Genomic DNA, 23,993 nt, shown 5'->3' on the forward strand with positions numbered 1-23,993 from the left:
CTGTCCCCATAATCCCATCTGAGCACGTCTTTCTCATTGCCATCCACTCCCTCCTCCCTGTTACGGTGAATCCCTTTCCTAGCTCCAACCCCAGGCCCCCACCAGCATCATTTTTATCTTTCCAGATTTCCCTTTTCTAGGCACGTTAGATAGATAGACTCAAACTGTCTGCTCTTCTGCATCAGTATTTTTCACTTGGCATTGTGTTTTTGAGGTTCACCCCCATTATAACATTTATCTGTGGTCTTCTTTTCTTACCGAATGGTGGTCCATTTATGGGTAGGCTCCACTTTGTGTATACATTGCCCAGGTGATTCATACGGGGTTGTTTTCACTTCTTAGCTCTTACGAATGGCACTGCTGTGCACACTGGTATGCAAGTCTGTGTGAGCTTGTGTTTTCTCTTCCCTCGAGTAGATATCTAGGAGCAGAGTTGCTGAGTCCAGTGGTAATTTTATGGCTGACTTTTTAAGAAACTGCCCAACTGCTTTTTGAAAGCAGCTCCACCATTTTAAATTTCCACCAGTGATGTGTGAGGATTCTTAGGGGTAGTTTTAGCAAAAAATGTGCAAGACCTCTATACTGACCACGGTTAGTAAAACACCGCTTATAGGAAGTAATGAAGACGAAGCTAAATGGAGACACGTGCCCCATGCTTTCATACTGGAGAACTCAATGTTGATGAAGATGCTGGTTCTCCCCGAAATTATCTATAAATTCGGTACAGTCCAGAACCTCTACAGGTAGGTTTGTATATTTGTTTATTTAAATTCAGAGGACCTAGAGTAGCCAAAGCAGTCTTGACGATGAAGAACACGTTTGGAACACTGACTTCCCGACGTACAAAACCAGAGTAAGGGAGACTCCGTGGTACTGTGCAAGCGTGGGTAACGGGCCAGTGACTGTCCAGAAATGGCCCCACACTCAACTGCTTTCGAGGGCACCAGAGCAATTCGGTGGGTAAAGAATTGTCTTTTCAGTAAGTGTAATGCTGTAACAATTAGGTATTTGAGTAGCAGGGATAGATTTGATCCCCCCCCCCCCGCCCCCGCTGCCCCCTCCCACCCCTCACTCACTCCGTTTACAAATGGTAATCTGAGATGGTTCATGACTTCAGGGTGGAGTTAAATTTATAAAACTTATAGGAAAAAATACTGAAAAAATAGAAATGAAGAAAAGATTTAGAAATTTGACTCTATCAAAATTTCAAACATCTCCTAATCAGAGGACGTCATTAAAAAAATAGACAAGCCACTGTCAGGGAAAACATCTTTGCAACACATATATCTGACAAAGGACTTTTATCTGAACTCTATAAAGAAACTGTGAAACTCAATAAGAAAAACATAATCCAGTTTTTATGATAGGCAACAACCTAGACCAGAAGTGTCACAAAAGTATATGTTCAGATGGCCACGAAGAATATGCAGAAGTGCTCAGTCATTGGTCGTCCAGGAGGTGCAAATGCAAGTTACAACCTCAGTTCGGCGCCACTGCACGTGCCCTCCCCAATGCCCACCCCTTGAGTGGCTAACACGAAAATCACGGACAGCACCAAGTGTGGGCACGGTTACAGGGCAACTGGAACTCATACATGTGTAAAATAGCACAACTATGAGATGTTTGGCCGTTTCTTCAAAAATGTTGAACATCGGGACATCTGGGTGGCTCGGTTGGACATCAGACTTGGGCTCGGGTCATGATCTTATGGTTGGTGAGGTCAAGCCTCGCATCAGGCTCACCGCTGTCAGGGCAGAGTCTCCTTCTGATCCTGTCTCCCTCCCTCTCTGCCCCTTCACCGCTTGCACGCTCTCTCTCAAAAATAAACATTTTTTTAAAATAAATAAATGAACAATAAAGATGTTGAACATCTATCTACCCTATAAACCAGTAATTCTACTCCTGATAATTTTATCCCAGAGAAATAAGAATATGTACCTAGAAAAAGCTTTATGTAACAGTGTTCAAAGTAACATTATTTTTGAAGCCGAGCCTGGAAACGGCCCAGACGCCCTTCCACAGAGGAATAAACTGTAATGTCCTCAGTGGAATGTTGTCCAGCAGCGGGAACGGACGAAATCATGGTAGCTGCCGTAGCGTGGGTGAAAACTCTAAGAAAACTTTTAAAAAGTGCTTCCTACAAAGCTGTCAGTTTAGTAGCCATCTACTTAACGGCCACTGATGATGGCCATCTTACCAGGCAAACCAGCAGCGGGAGAAGGGAGCAAACACGTGCAGTGGTCCCGTGAAGGTCACGACTTGGAGCATGCTGGTATTAACTAGTCCAAGGTGAGGCTGATGCCTACGGCGCCCCCGGGGGGTGCGCGGAGTGTCCAGAGAAAGATCGGTGGAGGCCAGGCTGTGGTGGACCCGAATTCCAGGCTCCTGGAGTTTACACGATTTTTCGGTTCTTACAGACCAATATGCTCTCCACACCCACCACCACCATGCTGGTCCAGGGTCATGTCGTCTTCCTTGCTTCTAGAATACCAGACTTGCTGTTCGAATGTCCCACCTCCACTTGCAACAACCCCTTTCCTGTCGTTTCCCCATACTGCAGCAGAATGAGGTTGTTTTTGTTTTTTTTTTCAAATGTACTGTAATTATAGCTTCTCATACTGTTAGACAGTTTTCCTTCATAACTGCAATTTTATCTTGAAGTAATTCTCTGATCAGTGTCTGCCTTCTTTAAGTTTTTTTGCTGCCATACCCCCCAGTGCCTAGCACAGTGCCTAAAACATAGAAAATGTTCAGTAAATACTTATTGACTAAATATGGGGAGGTAGAATTTAACTCCGCATTAGCAATTTTAAAACAGAGTAGACAGGGGCGCCTGGGTGGCGCAGTCGGTTAAGCGTCCGACTTCAGCCAGGTCACGATCTCGCGGTCCGTGAGTTCGAGCCCCGCGTCGGGCTCTGGGCTGATGGCTCGGAGCCTGGAGCCTGTTTCCGATGCTGTGTCTCCCTCTCTCTCTGCCCCTCCCCCGTTCATGCTCTGTCTCTCTCTGTCCCCAAAATAATAAACATTAAAAAAAAAATTTAAAAAAAAATAAATAAAACAGAGTAGACATTCCTATTTTAATTTCCTAATGTTGGATTTGAATTTACATACAATTGCTGTGGGGAGCGTACTTGAAATTATCTCCGTTCTACATATTTGAAAGAGTGAGACTGAATAATCTGATATGCACACTGATGCCAGTTACTGTCTGCCAGATTCTTCAGGAATACTGAAAACCATTTGCTAGTCCAACGTTGTCTCACAGGGATGCTGACGAGCCCACAGAAAGTCAAATGAAGTTCCTTCCACTCTCACATACATAATATTTCACATGCATAGATACTGCTGATCACAGTCAGCTTTCTTTAAAAGTAATAGATAATGGCTTTGATTATCCCACTGTCAGATGGATCTACCAGAAATCTTTTCCAAAAGACACCTCTGTGTAGCAGGTGGACACCCTCGCTGAAAAAACAAACTCAAGATACCGTGAACAACTGCATTAACAAACGGTCCCATGAAATACTGTAAACTGCTCATAAAATGTGGATAGACCATTTTGAATGCATTGGAAAGAGCCAGAGGAACCAGTACTGAGCAATTATGTGCCTTGGCACAAGCCGTACTCGGTCTTGGGGCTTCACAGAGATGCATGGAAATAGGCTGATAAACCCAGCCCTCGTTTTTGTTCCCTGTCCAAAATACCCTTTTTTTATTTTTTGGACGTGTATGTACATAAACCATTCTTTTGAAATTAATTCTCAGCAACTTTCCCAACCTCCTTGTCACTTGGGGACTCATCCTGACCCTGCCCTCGCAGCCCCCCCCCCCCCCCCCCCCCCCCTCCAGTCTGTGGTGACAGTTACGTTCCATCACATTCCAACACGCAGTCTTGATGCTTCAGATAGAGAATTCTCATCCAAACTTCTTGGGATGTCCAGGGGCAACCTGGGTGGCTCAGTTGGTTAAGTGGTCAACTCTTGATTTAGGCCCAATCCATGATTTCACAGTTCATGAGATCAGGCCCCACTCTCTTGCTAAGGAGAAAAAGGTTATGTAACACCAAACTAAGAACTCTTGAGAAAAATACTTCTCGCTTAGAAAGAACCTCTGTTTCGATAACAGTAATGACAACTGTCCTTAAACAAGAGCTTGAGGTGTGTATGTACCACATTGTCTTATATAAACCTCACAACATCTCAGGAAAGACTGAGTTTCAAAACCCTTCTCCAGGGGAGAAAATCGGATCAACTTTGCCTGAGTTGACACAGTAAATGCTGGAGCCTGGCTCCGGATGCTAGGCTTTTTGCTTGTCCACCTCCAGAGCCTAGGTCTTAACTATTAATTACATGCTGCCTTCCAGAATGATTACAATAAGATGAGGAGCCTGCTTAAAGATGAAACGATGAGGGTCTAAGGAAAGTAACGTTAGCACAGCCTCAGCGTCAGTGGTGTTGTCGTGAAACACGCTGAGCGTCATTGTGACTTGTTTGCGTGCACGACTCAGGTGTGTTGGAGGAAGAAAAAAGGCCCCGTGTGAACTGAAGACACTCTGTAAACAAATTCTTTTTTTTTTCTTCTTTCCTTTTTCTTGGAATCTAATCAAAATTCATCTTTTTTTTTTTTTAATTATGGAGAACCATCTGCAACCTTTTAAGCAGCTTTTGATAGGAAGAAGAAAAGAAAACAGTTTTCTGTTCAAATAAGAAAGCACAGTTGCATATGTCTGCATCAGAAAACTAAAGAGATGCTCAACATCCCTCATTTCAGGACGCAGTGCTCTGTCTTTTAGGACGGGGATGAGATCTGGATTACCCATAAATTCAAACAAATGAGAGGTTTATTTTCTTTCATGTAAGAATACCAGCAGCTGCAGACTTTGAGCACAAGTCTTCGTAGTTACTAAGAAACCAGGCCTCTTCCTTTTTTCCCTGCCCTGTCTCCTGAGGCTCCTCCCCGTCTCCAGATGGCTGCTGTGGTTCCAGCCTTCCCGGCAGGGTTCAGGCAAAAAGGAGGAGGCAGAGAGCGCTGCGCCGCCTGGCTGGGTCAGCCTTCTGTTAGCATACTTCCCAGAAGCTTCACCGCAAGAGTTACTGCTTCTGCGTCACCTGCAGAAGTGGCTGAGAAAGGGAGTTGTGGGGATTGATCCCTTGTCACTGGCACCTCTCCCCTCGGGCTCACAAGGAGTCTTAAAGGAGGGGCGCCTGGGTGGCTCACTTCATGATCTCCTGGTTCGTGGGATTGAGCCCTGCATCAGGGTCTGTGCTGACAGGGTAGAGCCTGCCTGGGTTTCTCCCTCTCTTCCTCTCTCTGTCCCCCCTGCTCTCTCTCTCAAAATAAATAGACATTTAAAGAAAGAAATAAAGATGAAGTGTGTGTGTGGAGGGCGTGGGGAGTACCTAGAACAGTATATGGCTCACAGTAGGCATTTGGTAAGTGTGGTCTGTTACTACTGTTACGTTAAAGCTTTGCACGTCTGGCTGCCCAAAACCGGCATCGGGCAGTAGCGGTTGAAATAGGTCCTCCTTCGGTCAGGCTTGCCAGGAACTTCCAGGCCACGGGCTCCCTCATTGCCCACACCCCCCCCCCCCCCCCACCGCCTGCCTGAGTCATCTTGCCCAGAAGGTGGTACTCCCCAGCCCTGTGGAGAACAGAGTAAAAGAAAAAAGGATTCTGAGCGGCTCCCGAGAGATTAAGGTTAAATATAAAACAAGTATCTTCTGCCAGGCCTGTTCAAGCGCCTTACTGTGGCAAGTCATTCAGGCTTCGTTTCTGGAAGTCTTCGCAAGTGGAGAGAGAACCCTTTCTCTCGGATGATTAAGACAATTTGGCCTGAAGGCAGGGGATGGGCCACGTGACCTCTCAAGGTGGCTTTCTTCCCTCTGACTCCGCAGAGTACCTGCAAGTTCCTTTACTTTATGGTGAGGGCAAATTTAGAAGTACCCCACAGCAGAGAGTGTGGGGGGCGGAGGATCAGCCTTAAACGACAAGCTCTGTGTGCGTCTGATTCTGTGGCCAACCTACGTTAGCGGTTAAAGTCTTTGCGTCTGACAAAGTAATTGTTACATCTGAAATAAGACTTTGCAAACGTACTTACAACAGTAGGGTTAAGAATCAGGTCACGTTTACTGGTCACTGACGAAGGGGCAGGCTGGTGTTTTGTGCACATGAACTCGTGTCAGGATTACTCATCCATTCCCTCCCTCCCCTCGCAGACCCAGCCGCTGTCCCTTCCCCTTCCCGGGAAGCCGCAAGCCCGACGGCTCGGTGACTCCTTCGTTCAGTGTCTTTATTGAGCACCTCTTAGTTCTGAGACGCTCCTAGAAGCTGAAACACAAAAAGAGTAAGCCTCCTGCCTGAGGTTACACTGCTTCCGAAAGCAAGGACAGGATTCAAAATCCAGTGAACCTTTTTATCCAGACCCTGCGCTCCCGCCACGTGTGCCGAGTCCCTAAGTGATCTCGTGAGCTCAGGGTTTTCATACCTTTTATGTGGCCATGACCGGATTTATGTGCCCGGTGCGGCTCTGTCTCCTGACCTGCAGATATCCCTTCCCAGAGGCCTGTCAGAGCCGGCGTGCCCGGGGCTCACCTCCCGATGGCACCTGCCCCAACTCCGTCAGTGGCAGTGCTGGTTCTCCCTAACCCCGGGGAAACTGCCGGTAACTTTCCCTCTCCCTCGAGATCTAAAACAGAAACCGAAGGCTTCCCGTGGCCTCTCTGGCTCTGTGCGATCCGCCAGAGCCTCCTCCCCGACCGTTGCTCTCCCCACACTGCCCTTCCGGCCCCCAGATGTGCCAAGAGTGAGCCCACATCCCTCACGTGACCGTCCCCCTGCCTGGGACGTGTTCCCGCGGGTGGTGCCTGCACCTGCTTCGTGGCCTCACAGGACACCCTGGTAGCGGGGGTTCTCTGGGTAGGCTGTGAAATACCAGCTTGATTCCAGGCCTTTCTGCCTTCCTGCTCTTCTGATTCTCGCCGTGTTGATACACGAACTGTGTACGGCCTGTCCCTCCCACTATAATACAAGCTTTACGAAGGTCGTGAATTCGTTTTGTTTCTTTAAACCTTGACTCCACGACTGAATGAACGAACGCAGGCCCGGAATGCTTGGCTCACAGCAGTTGGTTCGGCAAATAGCTTCGCGTGGCAGAGCCGCGGGGCCCCCCCCCCCCCACCAAAGCCAGAAGCCGCCCGGCCCTCCCGCGGCGCCCCGCGCTTGTGCCCTCGCGGCGGCCAGGCCTCGCTTTGCACGAGGGAGGCTGGAACAGCGACAGGGTCTGCGCTAAGTGACTGGGTTAGGTGCATGTATCCTTCGTAGGGGACCCATCGAAATGTAAGCTATTAGTGATGTCACAGCGCAGCTCAGACTGTGGTAGCCTCTCTTCGACAAAACCAGATGACTGACGCATACTTAAAGGTAACCAGTTCACTATCAATTTATTCGTAAAAAAGAAAAAGTTCTGTTTTCTCATCTGTCATTTTAAAATCCTCTTTTGTCTCTGAAAACAATAGGAGACAAACTTTTCAGTTACAGTTCCTAAAATGTTTATGGTTTTGACCCATTTTTAAAATAGGATTCTTGGGGCGCCTGGGTGGCGCAGTCGGTTGAGCGTCCGACTTCAGCCAGGTCACGATCTCGCGGTCCGTGAGTTCGAGCCCCGCGTCGGGCTCTGGGCTGATGGCTCAGAGCCTGGAGCCTGTTTCCGATTCTGTGTCTCCCTCTCTCTCTGCCCCTCCCCCGTTCATGCTGTGTCTCTCTCTGTCCCAAAAATAAATAAATGTTGAAAATAAATAAATAAATAAATAAATAAATAAATAAATAAAATAGGATTCTACTGTAAACTGAAATTTCTGTTAACTCGTAATCATTTGAATAGAGAACACGAATAATTCCCCACGGTTTTTTAAACCCCTTTTTCCACTTACTCTTTTTACCAAATCTTATTTCTGAGCTTAAGAAACATGGCAAACGTATTGTATTTATTTTTTTTTTATCCTCAAGTTAGTTATCATGCAGTGTAGTCTTGGCTTCAGGAGTAGAACCAAGTGATTCATCACTTACGTGGAACATCCTGTGCTCATCCCGAGTGTCCTCCTTAATGCCCGTCACCCGTTTAGCCCATCCCCCGGCCCCCCTCCCCTGCAGCAACCCTCACTTTGTTCTCTGTATCTAAGAGTCTCTTATGGTTTGCCTCCCTCTGTGTTTTTATTTTATTTTTCCTTCCCTTCCCCTATGTTCCCCTGTTAAGTTTCTCAAATCCCACATATGAGTGAAATCATAGGATATTTTTCTTCCTCTGGCTAATTTCACTTGGCATAATACCTTCTAGTTAATGGCCAGATTTCACTTTTCATCACCGGGTAGTATTCCATTGTACCCGCGTGTGTATACATTGTACTCGCGTGTGTATACATTGTACTCGCGTGTATACACCGCCTCTTAAATCTGCCTTTGTTCTCCCTCCCTTATCACCCTTGCGATGGGTCCTCTCCTGAGCGATGGAACGTCTAACATCAGGTTAACAATATCAACTCCGAAAGGTCTGGAATTCCAAAAATCAGACCTTAAATTTTCGTGCTAAAAGAATTACTAGAACTTGCTCTCAGAGAAATAGGTTCCCTGGTTACACCGTAAATTCTATCTGGCCATTTAAGCTGAGCATCTAAATAGTCGAGTTATTGGCAAATGGATATAGTGTTTTTAATTCCTAAAGAGAACTCTTTATTTCAAACCTTTTTACTTCTGTTTTCTTGCATTCTGGGCACTAGAAAGTGACATGTACCGTGAGGAAATTGAAACCGTCCCCACGTTAGATCTGTGCCTGATGGATCTGGGGAGGTCTACGCATCTGTCCTGCTTACACGAAGTTTAAGTTTCCCCTGACTCTTTTCCCGATCTTGCCAGAAACGGCGGTTTTTGATCCTGGTACGTGTGAGACCTGGGGCCGGGCGGCTGTGACACGGAGCTCTGTCCGCAGGCTAGTTCTGTGAGTGAGCCCTTCTTCCTCCCCCGTCACCTGGTGGACCGAGAGACATTGTTCCAGATCAAAGAATCATTCTTCAGGCCAGTGTGTAGGAGTCACTGTGCTCTCACCCACTTCCTGCAGGCAGGTGACCTGTGCCCGGGCTTAAAGCCTTCGGTCTCAGAACTCCTCTGTCCTTTATTGTAAGGGCCACGAAGCCGTCTGGTGTGTGTGGCTTGTATCTGTCAACATTTACCGCACGTGGAATTAAAAACAGAAACTTTAAAAATAGGTATTAATCATGAAATACATGACAGTAGCCAACTCATTGCATGTTAACATAAAAAAAAAAATCTGTTTTTATGGAAAATCACTGCTTTCCAAAACAAAAGCAGTATTGTTTTATATTTTTGCAAATCTCTTTAATGTCCAGCTTCATGGGAGCTAGCTAGAGTCTTCTCTCTGCCTCTGTGTTCAGTCTGATGGGACATGTTGTTTGGGTTGAAGTAGTTGGAACCACAAATACGCAGTTGGAGAAGAAAAGAATTTTGACAGCTTTGCACCTAACTGTGGGTATTCTTTGATGACTCCACCGAAACTTGGCAAGTGGTAGTTTCTGAAAGGTTAGCTGCAGCGTGGATTCTGAAACCACATCAGTAAACTTGTCATACTCTGTCTCACTGAAACGCCTTGGTCCGTCTTCCATTTGGTGGGTTTGGAAACATCGGACCTGGGTCACACGAAAAACACTGGTTCGCTGGGACGTGCGTGTTCTCACGGTCCTGTGACGCATTTCCCTGGGCAGTATGAAAGAGCCATATCTGTTGCCACCACCACCGGTCTCAACAGAGAGGTCCGTAGAAGTACTGCCTTATTATCCGTTTACAGTGGTCAGTACTAACTTTCCAAAATTGCAGCGCATCCCTGAAAGCTTGAATTGAGTCATCGGTAACAAATACTGTCAGTTTTTCCTGAAGAGACAGGCTCACTTCGTTCTTCTCTGAGAACGTGTCTGCCACATACGTGCGTCGGAGTAACCATAGTCTGTCTGCACTTGATTCTTTCAAGTGGAAAGCTGTGCCACGAGAAAGCCCGAGGTCACCCCCACGCCCCAGCCAGCCACCGACCTCCCGTAAGCACCCTTCTGTTTCATCATGCAGAATAATAGTCGAGATCTATTAAAATTAGTAATCCGTACTGCTTCATCAAGGACATGTTTAAACGAACATACTTTTTAAAAAAAATGTTTTTTAAGTTTATGTATTTATCTTGAGAGAGAGCCCCAGCAGGGGAGAGGCAGAGAGAAGGAGAGACAGAATCCCAAGCAGACTCTGCGCCACCAGCGCAGAGCCCGATGTGGGGCTCAGACCCGTGATTGACGGCAGGGGCTCTTAGGAGTGTCCAGGCCACATTTGGAACACCACCGCTCTAGGCCGGTTTGCACACACAGGATGCATATACTAGGGCTCTGGGAGAGCGAGGGGCGAGAGCCGCCCCCAGCGGCAAGCGTAGGAAGCTAATTATCCAGGGCCCTTTAACCCTCATGCAGCCCTTTGGTCCACTGAATTGTCCTCACGCCGTCAGCTCCCTGAGGGCAGAAGTGTGTTCCCTGCGTGCCCATCACACGTGGGGTGCTGTGAAGCCAGGGGTGGCCTACGAAGAGGGGCTGGCCCTGGCCTCCCTCCCACATCAAAGCCGCCTCATCCAGATTTGCGATGCTCAGGGGAAGAGGGACAAAGGATTAACAGCCTTGCGTTTAGATCTGAACACGCTTTGCAAAACCCGGAAGACAGGAATGAAGTGCCCTTACCCCCATCTCTCCCGTCTTGGAGGAAGCTAGCTCCGTTTGGGGAGCAGCCCGCAGGAGGGGCGGTCGTGACCAAGGGGGAGGCCCGGATGTAGCAAACCAATGGGCCGACGACCAGACCTTGGCTGCCTTTCTGCCATCCGACCGGTGCGGCCCAGTGCGGAGACTTATTTATTCGGCACCTTCCTGAGGAAATGTTCTGAAATCTTATTAAAGAACTATTAGAGAAGTAAGGCTCTTACTGAAAGCAGATTGGAAATTTTTTAGCCAATTACCCTGAAGGAATTTCAAGTCTTTCAGTTATCCGTGATATTGGGAAAACAAGAGTAGTCCCACAGTTTCATCTTAGATGTTACTTTTCACTTACTCTGCTTTATCTGTAAAAATTCTTAACGGTTGCGGAAGGATTGCAAGCTCCCAAGTAGAGCGAAAACACTAGCCCAGGCCAGCCGGTCCGGAGCTACTGTCTGGACCACGTGTGCTCAGTCCGGTAGTTCTTCCTGCCAGATGATAAGCATTTCGTAAACGTTTGCTAGAATTTTAATTTTTGCCAAAAGGATTATAGATAAAATTTTATCTTAAAAGAACAGGCCACCATAATCCAGAACAACATCAGCCCTTTCACGTTACATTCAAACAACACAGAACTTACTAATTAAACTTTGGAAGCGATTCACTGAAGATGATTCTGGGATGAATTCCACATTCACCTCCCACCCCAGAAAATTGCTACAACTGCTGCAACACAACGTCCGTATTACAGACTCTCGCGTGAGTCGTGGACGGTCTTCAGCCCTCGTGTTCATATCAGTCTTCCTCTTACCTGTCTGATCTGGGAGGGATCAGCACTGTGGGGAGCAGTTGAGTTAGGCATGGCTCCCATCCTTTGACCTCATTTTTCTCACCTATAAAACTAAATAATATGTCTGCTTCAGACAGGGCCTGGAGGATTAAGGGATAATCAATAATGCATTATAAACCAAAAAGGATTTAAAACGAGACAGGAAGATTGAATCAAGAGGATGGACTAAGAACACATACCTGCTCCACCGTCGCCCCCCCCCCGCCCCGCCCCGCCCCCGTTCAGAATCCCCTGAAGTGACAGAAGCAAGTTTTGAAAGATTGTGGAAGGGAGAGCAGATGGAACGAGAGCCTTGAGGAAACCAAATGAAACACCCCCGCCCCCCCCCCCCCCCGCCCCCCCCCCCCCGCCATGGAAGAGAAGGGTGCTGTAATGGTGGGGAGGTTTAGGAAGACGTAAAACCATGTCAGTGGCTGTAAACAGGGGCACCAAGGGACTTGATCAAAGACTGCATTTGGAACAGCCAGGCTGGTCTGGCCCTGCTTTCTAACCAGGGATGCTCAGCAGTGCGGTCGTGGTGTTCATTCCCAGGTTACAGCGGGAGCCATGCAAAGCCAGACCTCAGACGGGACCACCCTTTAGGGCAACCAGGAGGCCCAGGGACGGGAAACAAATCACTTGCGTATCCCACCCAGTAGCGTACTCTGTCCGTTTTCCGCAACCACCAGAAGAAAGCTATTTTGAACGAGAGGTAGTGTCCGCTGACAGGCAAACTGAGAATCTCAAATCAGAAAATGAACACCTGTCTATCCAGCATATACTAAGCATTTAAAAAACAGACTCAACAAACTGACAAACCCACACTTTGACAGAACAGAGCCCAAAGAATAGAAGATGGTTGTAAAGCAAGTAATTAAATCTTCATATGGAGACGAATACTGGGAATCCACAAAGGCCAAACCAGTTAGGGAGGCAGGAATTTAAAAATTGAGTATCAGCAAAGGATAAAGAGCAAGCAAGTAGGGGAGAAAAAGGGAGACGGGAGGTGGGACCCAGAGCTTCAAAACTGGGGTCACCGGAGTGGGAAAGCTAGAAGGATGAAGGCCAAAGAGAATTTTGTAAAAGAGAAAATTCAGAAGTTGAAGAAAGACACAAGTTATTACTTACGTGGGAGGGCATGTTAGGTGCCAGGAGAGACGTGAGTGTGACATGAGATGAGGGAGAGAAGCAGAGTCATGATTTAAGAGACTTCCACCACGTTCCTGTTGGAAGGATCTCCTCCGCACTCCGAGCAACAGCTCGAGTAGGATAAACATCCGCTGTGGCATCAGACAGACCTGACTTAGGGCTTTGGTCCTCGCTTGTTCTTGTTCATCCCTGGATAGTTGAGTTAACTTCTCAGACCTCCAATTTTATTGTATCTAAAGGAGATACAATAATATCCACTTCGTCGGTTTGTCATGAGGTTAAATGCAAAAGAATATACATATGCGCACACGCATACATGCACACACACACGTGCACATTGTCGGTGCCCTGTGTGTACCGGGTGAACTAGTAGAGTTAACTCCCCTTTTTGGAGAGTTCGTGAACCGCTTTGTGGTCTGACCCCCACTCACCTGTCGCTTCTTTCCTCCTCATTCAGTCCCTCAGCCAGTCATGTGTTACCTTCGTACCTTCCTCTCACCCCCCAACAGACTGAGACTCTGACCCCAAGGTATCTTGGACACGCTTCTGTGTTCATGCACACTTACACCCTACTCTGTGGAAACACATGCTCATCTTTGTTAGTTTCTTGAGAGCAGAGATCACACCTTACTTATTTCTGGATCTCCATTTTTCAGAATGGTGTCTTTCACATAGGAAGTGCTCAAAAGTATACAGCCACACTTGGGCTTAGTGTTTCCTTTTAATTTTATTTGTCAAGTTTGTTCAACAGCCAGAAAATATTAAGTGCCTTTGAATCGTTCCGTCTTGCACCTTGAGAAGTGGGGTAAGAGGAGTGACCTCTTGTTCATCTTTATCCAGTAATAACACTTGGTCTTTCTTGTATTGTCTTGGCCATAATTTTTCAACGATTTGCTTATAATTCAGTCAGCACAATTAACAAACTTTACTGAGTTCCTACCTTGTACTAGGTGTTGTTCTCAGGGAGCTTGAGGTATGTATGCCATTGAATAAACCAGCCCCAAGTCCCTCTCTTGTAGAGCTCACAGTCCCATTCTACCAAAAGGACATAGACAGTAAAAATAATAAGTAAGTATATAGTATGTTAGAAAGTGGCAAGTGCTGTAGAAAAAAGTAGAGCAGAGTGATACGGATGAGGGTTGCCAGACAGGGAGATTGCAATCGTGATCTGAACGGACCGTGTTGAGATAGTGTCATTTGAGCAGAGACTTGAGGAAGGTGAAGTTAGCCATGCAGATGTCCAGAGGTAAGAGCATTCTAGGCAAAGGGAATAGCCACGAAAAGAATGACTCCACAAACTTTTTTTGACCTGAGCAAACGAGAAACTCTGCTGTCAGCTGAAATCTAGGAAGCTTGGCTGGAGCAGATTTAGGGATAAGATGAGAGGTCCAGTGGAGTCTGGGCCTTGTTAAATTTGAGATGTCTGTTAGACATTGAAGTTGAGGTGTCGAGTAGGCAGTTAACACTTGAACGTGAACTTTAAGAGAGGTTCTTAGATCGGGGCTAGTTTTTGCTATACAAAAACAAAAGCAAGAGACTGGACAAAATCACAAGGGAGTTTAGGTCAATAAAGAAGACGAGGACCAAGGTCTGAAGTCTGGAACTCTCCAGCTTTAAGAGGTCTGAGGAAAAGGAGGAACCGACAGGTCATCTGGTGAGGTCTAGCCGGTCACACAGGAAGGAGACCAGGAAATGCAGCAGCCTGAAAACCAAGGAAAGAAAGGATGTCAAGGAAGAGGTCCCTTGTAACAGATGGTGAGCAGTCATTTAAGCGCAAGGACTGAGAATTGAGTATTGACTTCAGCCACTTGCGGTTGGGTGGTTCCCTTGATGAAAGGTTTAAGGGGTGTCGGGGGGGGGAGGATGGTTTCAATGGATGTGAAAGGATGATGTACTGGAGGGACGGGGTGAAGCGGGAAAGAGGACGTCATAGAGTGGGAACAGGACACTGACCGAGGTGGGGAAGGTTTCTGTTATTGGTAATGGCAAGTCTAGGACGTGACTCCTTTAATGGCTAAAAGAGCCTAGAGCAAGATGGATGGACAAGAGTCGTCCAGGGAATTGAGAGACCAGCTTGTTGGAAGGCTCTTCTGTCCATCTGCTGAAATCCCCACGACTTAGGACAGTGATGCTATTGGGAGATTCCGAATTGGGTGTGGGTATGGAGGAATGGAGCGCGATGGTACTGGGAGAGGGAAGATGCACCCCCCCCTTCCTCTGGGCCCAACGGTACATGAGCTGTGGGAGATAAAAACTGGAGAAGGCTGCCCGGAAACAACCCAGGAAATAACTGTCAGCGGAGGAGAATCAAGTTTCCAGTGAGGAAGGAGTGTTCCAAGAGGAGGCTGAGACTATCTAGGCAGCTTTGCCAGTGGTGGGCTGTGAATTCCAGGGGGCCCTGGGGAAGAATTTCAGAGTGGAGTCGGTGCTGAGGGTGGACAGCAGCAGGCGGGCAGGACTTCAGGAGTCCTGGGGATAAGAGCATCCTAGTGGTCAAGAGCTTCCCGAGCTGACGTAAAAACCAGCAAGAGGCCTGATGAAGTTGGTTTCAGAGACTTTAAAGTAGAAATTGGTGGAGAGTCTTGAAGAGGTTAAAAGGACAGGGGACAGATCAATGTCAGGATCGCCCTCTTGATCCCACAGAGACAGGGTGATCTGGGGACAGAGGTTCTGTCCTCCTCTTGGACCCCTGTCCGTGGAGAATAGAAGGTCTCAGGAGTGGTAGACTTGGTCCCAGTACTACAGTTTGCTCCTTGACCCCCGTGTTCTCTCCCAGTGTGTGTGTTGGCAGGGGGTTGGGGGGGGGGGGGCGTTCTATAGGCGGTGTTTGGTAAAACCGAGAACCTCTGGGCAAGCGAGGAATTCTGCTGCATACCTACACTTCCCTCTACCACTGAGACGGGGTAGAACAGCGGGGAATAAAGGGCCTGGGCAGACGTGGCCATAGGACGAGCAAGGGAAGCCCACTCTTGACCTGTTCAGGGAGCAGCTTCCCTGGATCCCTTTTGATGGGAGTTGATGCGTATTTGGCCTACTCTATTTTCTTACCTACTATTAATGTTATTGTATGCGTCAATGAAGAGATTTTTAGTGTCTCTTCCCTTTTGCCTTATGTTGGGTTTTTAGTTCATCCTTGGGAATTAGGACACATCTCTGGCTAATAGACATTTGAGGTGCACGAGATAAAGCGCTGGCAGAGCAATTCGGTGGAGCTGACAGGTGTAAGAGTGGGGCTCAGCTGCTCCCAGCTTCCTGGCTTGACGACAGTCTTGTTGTAATAAATAATCAGAAACTGGGCAAAATGATAGCAGATGTCAGTTTCAAGTTTTCACCTGTCAAAACTGAGATTGTCTTATCACCAAACCATTGCTGGACCAAATTATGCCACCTCTTATCCTCCTGTTCATGGGAAACATTCTTCACCCCCATTTTTTTTTTTTTTTTTTTTTTTTATGCTGAATGGTGTTAGGGCACTTCACAGACAAATTTCCAGTCTGCACTGATGTTCATTACTGCTCAGTCCATTTGATAAAGACTTGGTTTGGTCAAAAAGCTCTTGCTCGACTCCTATGTTGATTAGCTTCAGTGCCTGTCACCGACAGCATCGCATTAAACAGTGGAGGCCTGTCTCAGGAAAGGAAATTCTTGCAGTTCTATGAAGACGTAATTCACTTTGTGCGACTGATAAAATTCTCAAGAACATCAGGGTTTTATTTGTCTAAGGAGCCATTCTGCTGTAACTTCTGACCTTTGGAAAGAGGACCGAGGTTCATTTAATTTAGTGCTGTTTTCCACGAAACATTAGCCAATTTTTTTTTTTTTTCCCCAACAAAATGAGAAGTTATTTTGACTACTTTGTGGCCGACTGCAGTGCATGAGCCATCAAGAATGTCACAGCTGCCCAGGGTCTGCACAGGACCTACGCCAGGCCCGTGGCTTGATGGACGGGGGTGCTGAGACAGTGAGCAGGATGTCCCCCCACCCCGGGAGCCCGGCAGGTGGACGCCCAGGTTCACACGCAGATGTTTGACCCATCGTTGACACTGACATTTCAACAGGGCGTTCCTTTCTGAATTTCTGTCCTCAAGATGAAAAAGAGCATTCTACTTAAGCAATTCTCCTATTTAAAGCTGTAAAACCTTAAGAGGGAGGAAAGCAATATTGTCTCTTTCATTCTTGTTTCTGCTGGATTTTTTTTTTTTTAATGTGAATGTGTCTTTGATGTTTTTTTAGCCAGTCCCTCTTGTTTCCCTCTCGCCATAGATCTGTGTGCTGCCCTGAAGGAAGATTGCAACTGTTGAAAGGGAGGGAGGGAATTTGAGACCAGACAGACAAGTAAAGCAGTTGTAATTCATCACGATCACACGGCAGTGTTTCACGTGGACCCTGACTTACATTTCCGGGTGCGAGGAGGGGTCATGGAAACCCCAGACGGGCAAGTGAGACGTTCGGGGAGGGAGCGGGGCAGGTCTGGGTAAACCGCACAGCCCGCCCCCCACCCCTGGCATAGGTCTTCAGCACGTGGTGACGTTGGCACCTGAGCTTCGAGTGTAGGTGCTGTCCCTTCTGAGCTGTGTGACCTGGTGGCTCAGCGTCACTGTGCCTCAGCTGCTTCATGTTCAAGGATGGCGACTCTGTGGAGGTTCAGTGAGATCATGTCTGCAGAGAGGCAGTCAGTGCAGCCCGGGTCTCACTCATCAGAGGCCCTTCCTCCCACGCTCCCTTCCTTTCTCCCACGCCCTCACGGAGTGCCAGTTCTCCATCTGAAGACGTTTTTTTAAAACTCTGTAGCCGCACGCAATTCCTCAGAAAAATTACACATTGCCACTTGGTATATAATAGGTCAGCTGTAAGAGCGACTGCCCTGTTCCTGGGCAATGCTTGAAAAAACCATGGGGCTTAACACAGAACATTCCAGAGAGCGTACATTCCATCTCCATGCCAGCAGGCTCCCGTCATCACCAGTATGGGACACTGTTTAATTGGCTAGTGAGGATGTGAGTAAGCCAGGAGAACAAGATCTGACCTATATTTTGCACATGGAGGAGGCATTTGATACGGAGGAATATTCTAGGCTCGGCATTTGGTCAGTGCTTCTTGACCCTGATGGAAGTACTTGTAGACTCCAATTCTGAAGCCTGTTTCTTGCATCCGTGCCTCGTGTGGGCCGTTCCCCCGCCTGCAAGGCCCTTGCCGCCATCTCCTCTCTGTTCCCTCTCCCTACCCCTTGGCTTCCGCCCTCGGGTGCTCAGAGCTGCTTGAGCATTAACGTTGTCCGGGTAGCCACCACAACGCAGCCAATGGTGCGCCACCATTGGCGCACCTCCTCCGTGGACTCCGTCCGTGTAGAGTGGGGCTGTGCTAGGGGGCGGGGGTGGGGGAAAAGCAAGGACAGGGCTGCTCTGGGGAGCCACGCCGACTCTGGGAGATTGGGAAAGTTCCCCAAGGAAGTAACGTTGTGGCTACAGACTGAGTAGCAGGTAGCTTGGAAGGAGAGGAAAGAAGAACATTTCTAGCAGAAGGCGGAGCAGAGGTGAAGGCCCTTGCCCACGCACTTGAGGCAAAAAGGGACGCCCCCCCCCCCCCCGTGCTTACCCCTTCCTCCTAGGATCGCCGTGCTGTGCTGCGGCCGTCGGAGCCGATGAGTCTCTGGTAGTGCTCACCTGACAGTGAAGCGTGGGGAGGAAAGCCAGGTGTGGGTTTGACCAACGAGCGTGTCACCTGTCTGTTCTCTGTGAGACTTGAGGCCGGCGCCCTGGCTTTCAGATCTGCAGCATCCTTAGCTATAAAATGGGTATGACACTCATACTCACCTCGGGGGCTGCCGTGAGGACTCCACGGGATCTCGGCAGCTGGCATTCGGCAACACTCACAGCGTGGAGTTTATTATTCATCTTGCAACTTCTTAAGGTGTTAAGCAGCTGAGCTGATCATTTTCCATTTTGATTAGAACTTCTTACTTGATTGCATGGGGTTGGAATAATGAGAATGTTTATTTCCATGACAATCCAGGATAACAAATTCAGGACGATTGTTTCCCTACAAAATTAAGTAGAGTGGGAAAGCGGACAGCCTGAGAGGGTGAGTGGGAGCTCCCCCTTGGATCCTCAAAATAGCGTCATAAAACTGCTTATATCTGCCGTGGGTTAGTAATCTAGATTTTTCCATAGGTCTGTTCCTATAAAAAATTACGCCTGATTGAAATATGTTGTGTACGTGTAGCCTCCTTTGCATCGTCTGCAGCAGAATGGCCCTGGTGACGGGCTCCCTCCGACCCCCCGCTTTCTCAAGGACACTGTACGTGAGAACACAGACGCGCCTGTGCTTTGAAAAGATGCTCGGCCTCATCCTCACCCGCGTGGTGAGGCTGCCGTCACCGGACGGCAGGGAACCCTCCTGCTCTCCGGTCACGACACGGTCATCGTGCCGGCCTCCTGACCGGTAGCCACTTCCTGACCGTGACGGCATAGTCCTGGGGAAACAAAACGCGGAGTCTCAGGCCTTGCTGTAGAGCCCTCAGGTCACACAGCATCGGGCTTTCCGGGAGGTTGGAGCTAGAGAGGAAGGAAGGTCCTTGCCTTCTGGTGGACAGAACCCGTGGTTTTCCTCCCTCTGCACCCGCGAGGCGCCTGGCACGGGGCAGCTGCACTTGTCCGCGACCCGCCCGCGGTCTCTGCAGACTCTTCCTCCAGGACGGTCTTGGTATCCGTCACGCGCAAGAGGCGCTCACCCCGTGCTCATCCGGCCACTTGCTGTGGCTCAGGTGTCAAACACAGTCATGAGGCATTAAAGTTGGAACCCTTTGGTAACTGTTTTAGAATACTTCGCTGAATGTGATTCAGACTCACAGCCAAGTCATTTTCTCCTGCGTTTTCATCTTTATTTACGTTTTTATTTCTTGCGTGTTTTGTTCATTGCAGTGGTGCTGATTACTATGATTACGGACATGGACTCAGTGAAGAGACGTACGATTCCTACGGTGAGTACCTGGCCAGAGTGAACCGGAAGCAGAGCGGGGGGATGGTCCCAGAAACACCTTCAAGATCTTAACGGGGGAGAACGTACCTCCTAAAGACGTTTTGTCCGAAACAGCAGCTTCCTCTCCGTTCGTCTGTACATATCTAGCTATTTTCAGAAGCTCCTTTAAGATTTAAATTTAATATTTAAAGAGGACCAGATACTCATAGAAAAGTGCATAGATTCACATCCTCAACTTAGATTTTCTGTTTGGGTTGATTGCCGTGTGCTGATTTTCTCAATTATGGAATCGCTTGCCAAACCGCAGACACTTGAAAGCGTGGCGCTTTCTGAAGTGTCTTCGCTTCTTGACAGTAAAGGGAAATGAAGTCATTGAGTCTGCAGCTATAAAACGATTCTCCCACCCCCATCTTCATATTTTAATTCCTCTCCGATCGCAAATGCTCTGAAAACATCGCTGTGGGAGTCCTTCCATAAAGGTTACCAAAGCACTGAGCCAGGGACAGGACGTCAGGCCCTCTCTCCAGCTTGCGGGGAGACAGCTAAACCCATCTGAGTTCAGTGGGAGCTGGTAGAGATGCAGGAGAATCCGCGTCCGAAGTCTCAGTGTGCAGAAGGAGGACAGGTTTAATTAAAAGAATTGGCGGCAGCAACATAATGATAGTAAGAAGCTCCTTTGCCGGAGGGCAAAGAGATCAGAGAACAGGAGGCTTCAATCAGTTGCAAAGCTCTGATAAAATGCCTGGTACCCAGCGCAAGTGAATCAGGATTCTGGTTAATGGATGTTCTGACATTTCTCTGAACATAACTGAAAAACCATTTTCCGGTGTTCCTTTTGAAGTGCGTTTTGTTAGATCACCTGCCCCCAAGCTGTGATGACCTCACCTTGGATTTTTTTTTTTTTTTTTTTGTTATTTGTAACAAACACTTAAGAGAAATACCTTGGTTTGCTGGATGCGGTCCGCTTAAATTGATGCAAGTTAGCTTGAGGGAGTGACGTTGATTGCATGTTTGTATCAAAAGAAGAGGTCATTTTAAGTGTTTTTCCTTCACAGCCTTTTTAAATTGGTCTCAGTGGACACATGGCTTTTCACTTGCTGTACGTTGCTACAGAGACGTTAACCATTTGCTGGCAGAGACTTGTGACGACGGGGTGACAGTGCTGGGGTTGAACAGGTGTTTAGTTTCAGGAGGTCTAGATCACGGATGCCTCTCGTTACTCCAGACCCGTGTCTGGGATGGAGGTACTGGTATGATGCCTGACAACGAACATTCCGTCACTAGGTGTATTTCGTATCCGGGAAGAATTGTCGGGGCGTTCGCATTCCACCCAACACAGCTGTGCCTCACCGAAGTCTCCGTGGAAGGGCCCGGGAGACATGGCGTCGGCGATTCTCTTTCCCTCCCCATCCCCGCGTTGCTCTTTGTGTTTGTCTCCTTTTGCCCGCACACATTTTTATCTGCGTTTTCTATGTTTTTGCTGTGAAAAGAAATCTGAGTGGGGGCCCCTGGGTGGCTCGGTACGTTGAGCATCCGACTCGGCTCAGGTCACGATCTCACGGTTCGTGGGTCGGAGCCCCGCGTCGGGCCCTGTGCTGACGGGACGGCTCGGCTCGGAGCCCCCGGAGCCCGCTTCGGGTTCTGTGTCTCCCTCTCTCTCTGCCCCTCCCCCGCTCGCACTCTGCCTCTCAGTCTCAAAAGTAAACCCTAAAAAGAAAGAAAGAAAGAAAGAAAGAAGTTTAAGTGATCCTCTTCCCATTGTCTTTCCCATTCAGAAGCATCTTGATGTTTAGCAAAAGGCAGTTCCCTTTGCCGGTTGAGCTTGTGAGCTTTGGCTAAATGAGTGGCCCAAAGGCAAGTTCTTGCGAAGTCGGTTGCCATTGAAGACACAAAACTCATTTTTCTTCCCATGCTGTTAGGTTTTGTTAAGGGGACAACCATTTTCCATTGTGTCTGTGATTTTTTGTTTTTTAAGTAAATACCGTTGGTTTTTTTCCTAGTGCATCAGGGATATATATGTCTTCAATATGACAGCTACCGTTGGTTCAAGGGTTAAGTTAGATTCTGAAAAATGAAGCCAGCGGGATCCATGGCAGTGATCTAATTGTGATTCGTCTTGCTGATTTTAGGGCAAGAGGACTGGACTAACTCAAGACACAAGGCACCTTCAGCGAGGACAGCAAAGGGCGTCTACAGAGACCAGCCATATGGCAGATACTGATTGTACTGTCTGATGTTGTGAAATAGCCAATCTCCACCAGTCCTGTATACTGTTCAAAGTAATTTTTTTCTATGAACAATCCCTTTTTAAATAAATCAAAATGCTTAAAATCTGAATGGATGGAACTTTAAAACTACTTTGTTGAAACATCAACCTGGGCAGAAAAAAGGAAAAAAAAAAAAAAGACATGTAAAATTTTGTTATTTCCAGTCTGTATATGAAAAAAATAGGTCATCAAAAGGAAAAAAAATAACTTTGATTAACTAGTGTTAAACAAAAAAATAGGTTTACTAAATATGTTAATCCATCCTTTTAACATAAGCCTCACCTTTCATTTTAAAGGTTTCCATAGAAATTTAGTTATTTTATCTTTCAGCCATATGCTAGTTTTTTTTTTCTCTTGCCAACATGCGTAAAAAGGGAAGCCAATTACAAGTGCAAATAATGTGGTATTCTTTTGTAACTCAAGTCTTGAAATGTTCTGTAGTGTTAAGCAAAGTCTCCTCTTGCTTGATACTAAATAAACTTTTGAAAGAAATTTCGTGTGTGTGAGCTAACAATTTCATGTTTTGCTTATTTAAAAAGGCCTTCATAAATAGTTGTAAACAGGGAAAGAGTTCATTTAACAACGCTTGTCATAAAAGGGTTCACACTAAACATTGTACAACTTACTTAAAAAATGGTATAAAATTAAATGTACCATTCTCTACTCACCGTAGATTTAAATGCTGTTTTAAAGAGTCCAAATGGTTATCAAGCTGCGTGAGTGACACGTTAAACCTACGCACAACCAAATCTTGTTTAAAAACTGGTTTTAAAAGAACTATACTGATTTTCTGAAAAACATGTGATCAGTTTTCATCTTGTTGAGCGTTTTTTCACTAGTGCAACTTTGGATTTTTTATGAGAATTTTGGTACCTTAATGAACACCTCGCTCCATGCTGGAAGCAATAAGCACAAAGCTTTTAAAGACACTCTGACTTGACTAATTGAGTCGCACTCGCCAAGGCTGAGGATGTGTAACCCTTAAACGGTCTTCATTGTCAAAGGTAAATAAATCAAATAAGATTTTAATCTCACTTAATTTATCTTAATATAACTAATAAAACCAGGGAGATTACAACTTAGCAAGTTTCATTATCCATTTTAGAGAGGTTTTAAGATCACCTAAATTCTCATTTTAAAAAGTTTAATTTGTTTTAGTAATCTAAAAAGCCTTAGTTCAGTCAGTTTAATTGGGGCCAATTATTCCCTATTAAACAAATGTAAAACCTCATAACTAGTGGTTTGTAATACGTTATTTGGTTAGTAATTGAGGGCACTTCTTAAAACTGACAAATATTTAATAAAGTTATTCTTTTAATCGTTTGGGTTAAGTTTTTTTTTTAATTGTAGATGATATAAAATGTTTAATTTTTATTTCTTAAGAGATTTCCTTCTCTTTGAGTAAAAAGGCCTTTTTTGTTTGTTTGTTTGTTAGGAAATGTCAGCCATCTTGGGAAGTCAAAGGAACTGGTTGTGCCCGGGGAGCAAACAAAGGTACGTGCCTTTTGTTCCAATTCTTTTGATGTGTTGCGGAAGATGAAGACAATTTCATGCTTATCTAAAGTCACATGGAAAATATCCCATGCTGGTTCCTATTACCAGCACTGGTGGTTACCACGAATTAACCCCTCCCGTCAGCAAAGAAGCTTCCTGAACGTGAACAAGTCAGACCCAGTCAGCTTTGGTTGTGATGCACAAGGCAGAGACACCGGTCGTCCCACTATTTATTAATATTTGCATTACTCTCTTCGGTAAAAAAAAAATACGTTTAGTCAACCATATGAAAAAATTTCCAAACTATTAAGGAAAAGAAAGCAGTTTATCAAGCCTAACGTATAATATGATCCCAGTGTTATTTTCTAAAAACGGACCGTGTGGCAGGACACCTGGGTGGGTCAGTCGGTTAAGCGTCCGACTCTTGTTGTCAGCTCAGGTCTTGATCTCAAGGTTGTGAGTTCAAGCCCTGCATTGGGCTCCATGCTGGGT

General features: G+C 46.8%; 1 protein-coding gene and 1 long non-coding RNA gene across 5 annotated transcripts in view; one reads left to right on the forward strand and one right to left on the reverse strand.

The window, feature by feature from the left end:
- Positions 1–23,993, forward strand: part of KHDRBS3 (KH RNA binding domain containing, signal transduction associated 3) — a 189,789-nt gene that overhangs the window by 158,969 nt on the left and 6,827 nt on the right. Inside the window, exons 8-10 of one of the 2 annotated variants that reach the window (XR_005796647.1) lie at positions 19,683–19,741; positions 21,870–22,019; positions 23,443–23,501. Coding sequence is in view for 1 of the 2 variants with exons in the window: in XM_040494483.1 (XP_040350417.1) it covers positions 19,683–19,741; positions 21,870–21,961 (151 nt within the window). In the remaining variant the exon portion in view is untranslated. Of the gene's footprint in view, positions 1–19,682; positions 19,742–21,869; positions 22,500–23,442; positions 23,502–23,993 lie in introns of those variants that run through there. The other variant, XM_040494483.1, reaches the window with a different exon arrangement.
- LOC121043026 (uncharacterized) lies at positions 7,414–12,846 on the reverse strand. 3 transcript variants are annotated; one of them, XR_005796650.1, is made up of 4 exons: positions 12,742–12,846; positions 11,596–11,677; positions 11,140–11,272; positions 7,414–7,501 (listed from the first exon to the last, which is right to left on the reverse strand). It is a non-coding gene; the product is annotated as an uncharacterized LOC121043026 (long non-coding RNA). The 3 variants fall into 3 exon arrangements; XR_005796651.1 differs by lacking the exon at positions 7,414–7,501 and adding an exon at positions 9,933–10,040; XR_005796649.1 differs by lacking the exons at positions 7,414–7,501; positions 11,140–11,272 and having other exon boundaries at positions 11,595–11,677.

Source organism: Herpailurus yagouaroundi, unplaced genomic scaffold (assembly GCF_014898765.1).
Source record: "Herpailurus yagouaroundi ecotype Mexico unplaced genomic scaffold, PumYag 186, whole genome shotgun sequence".
Taxonomy (NCBI): Eukaryota; Metazoa; Chordata; class Mammalia; order Carnivora; family Felidae; genus Herpailurus; species Herpailurus yagouaroundi.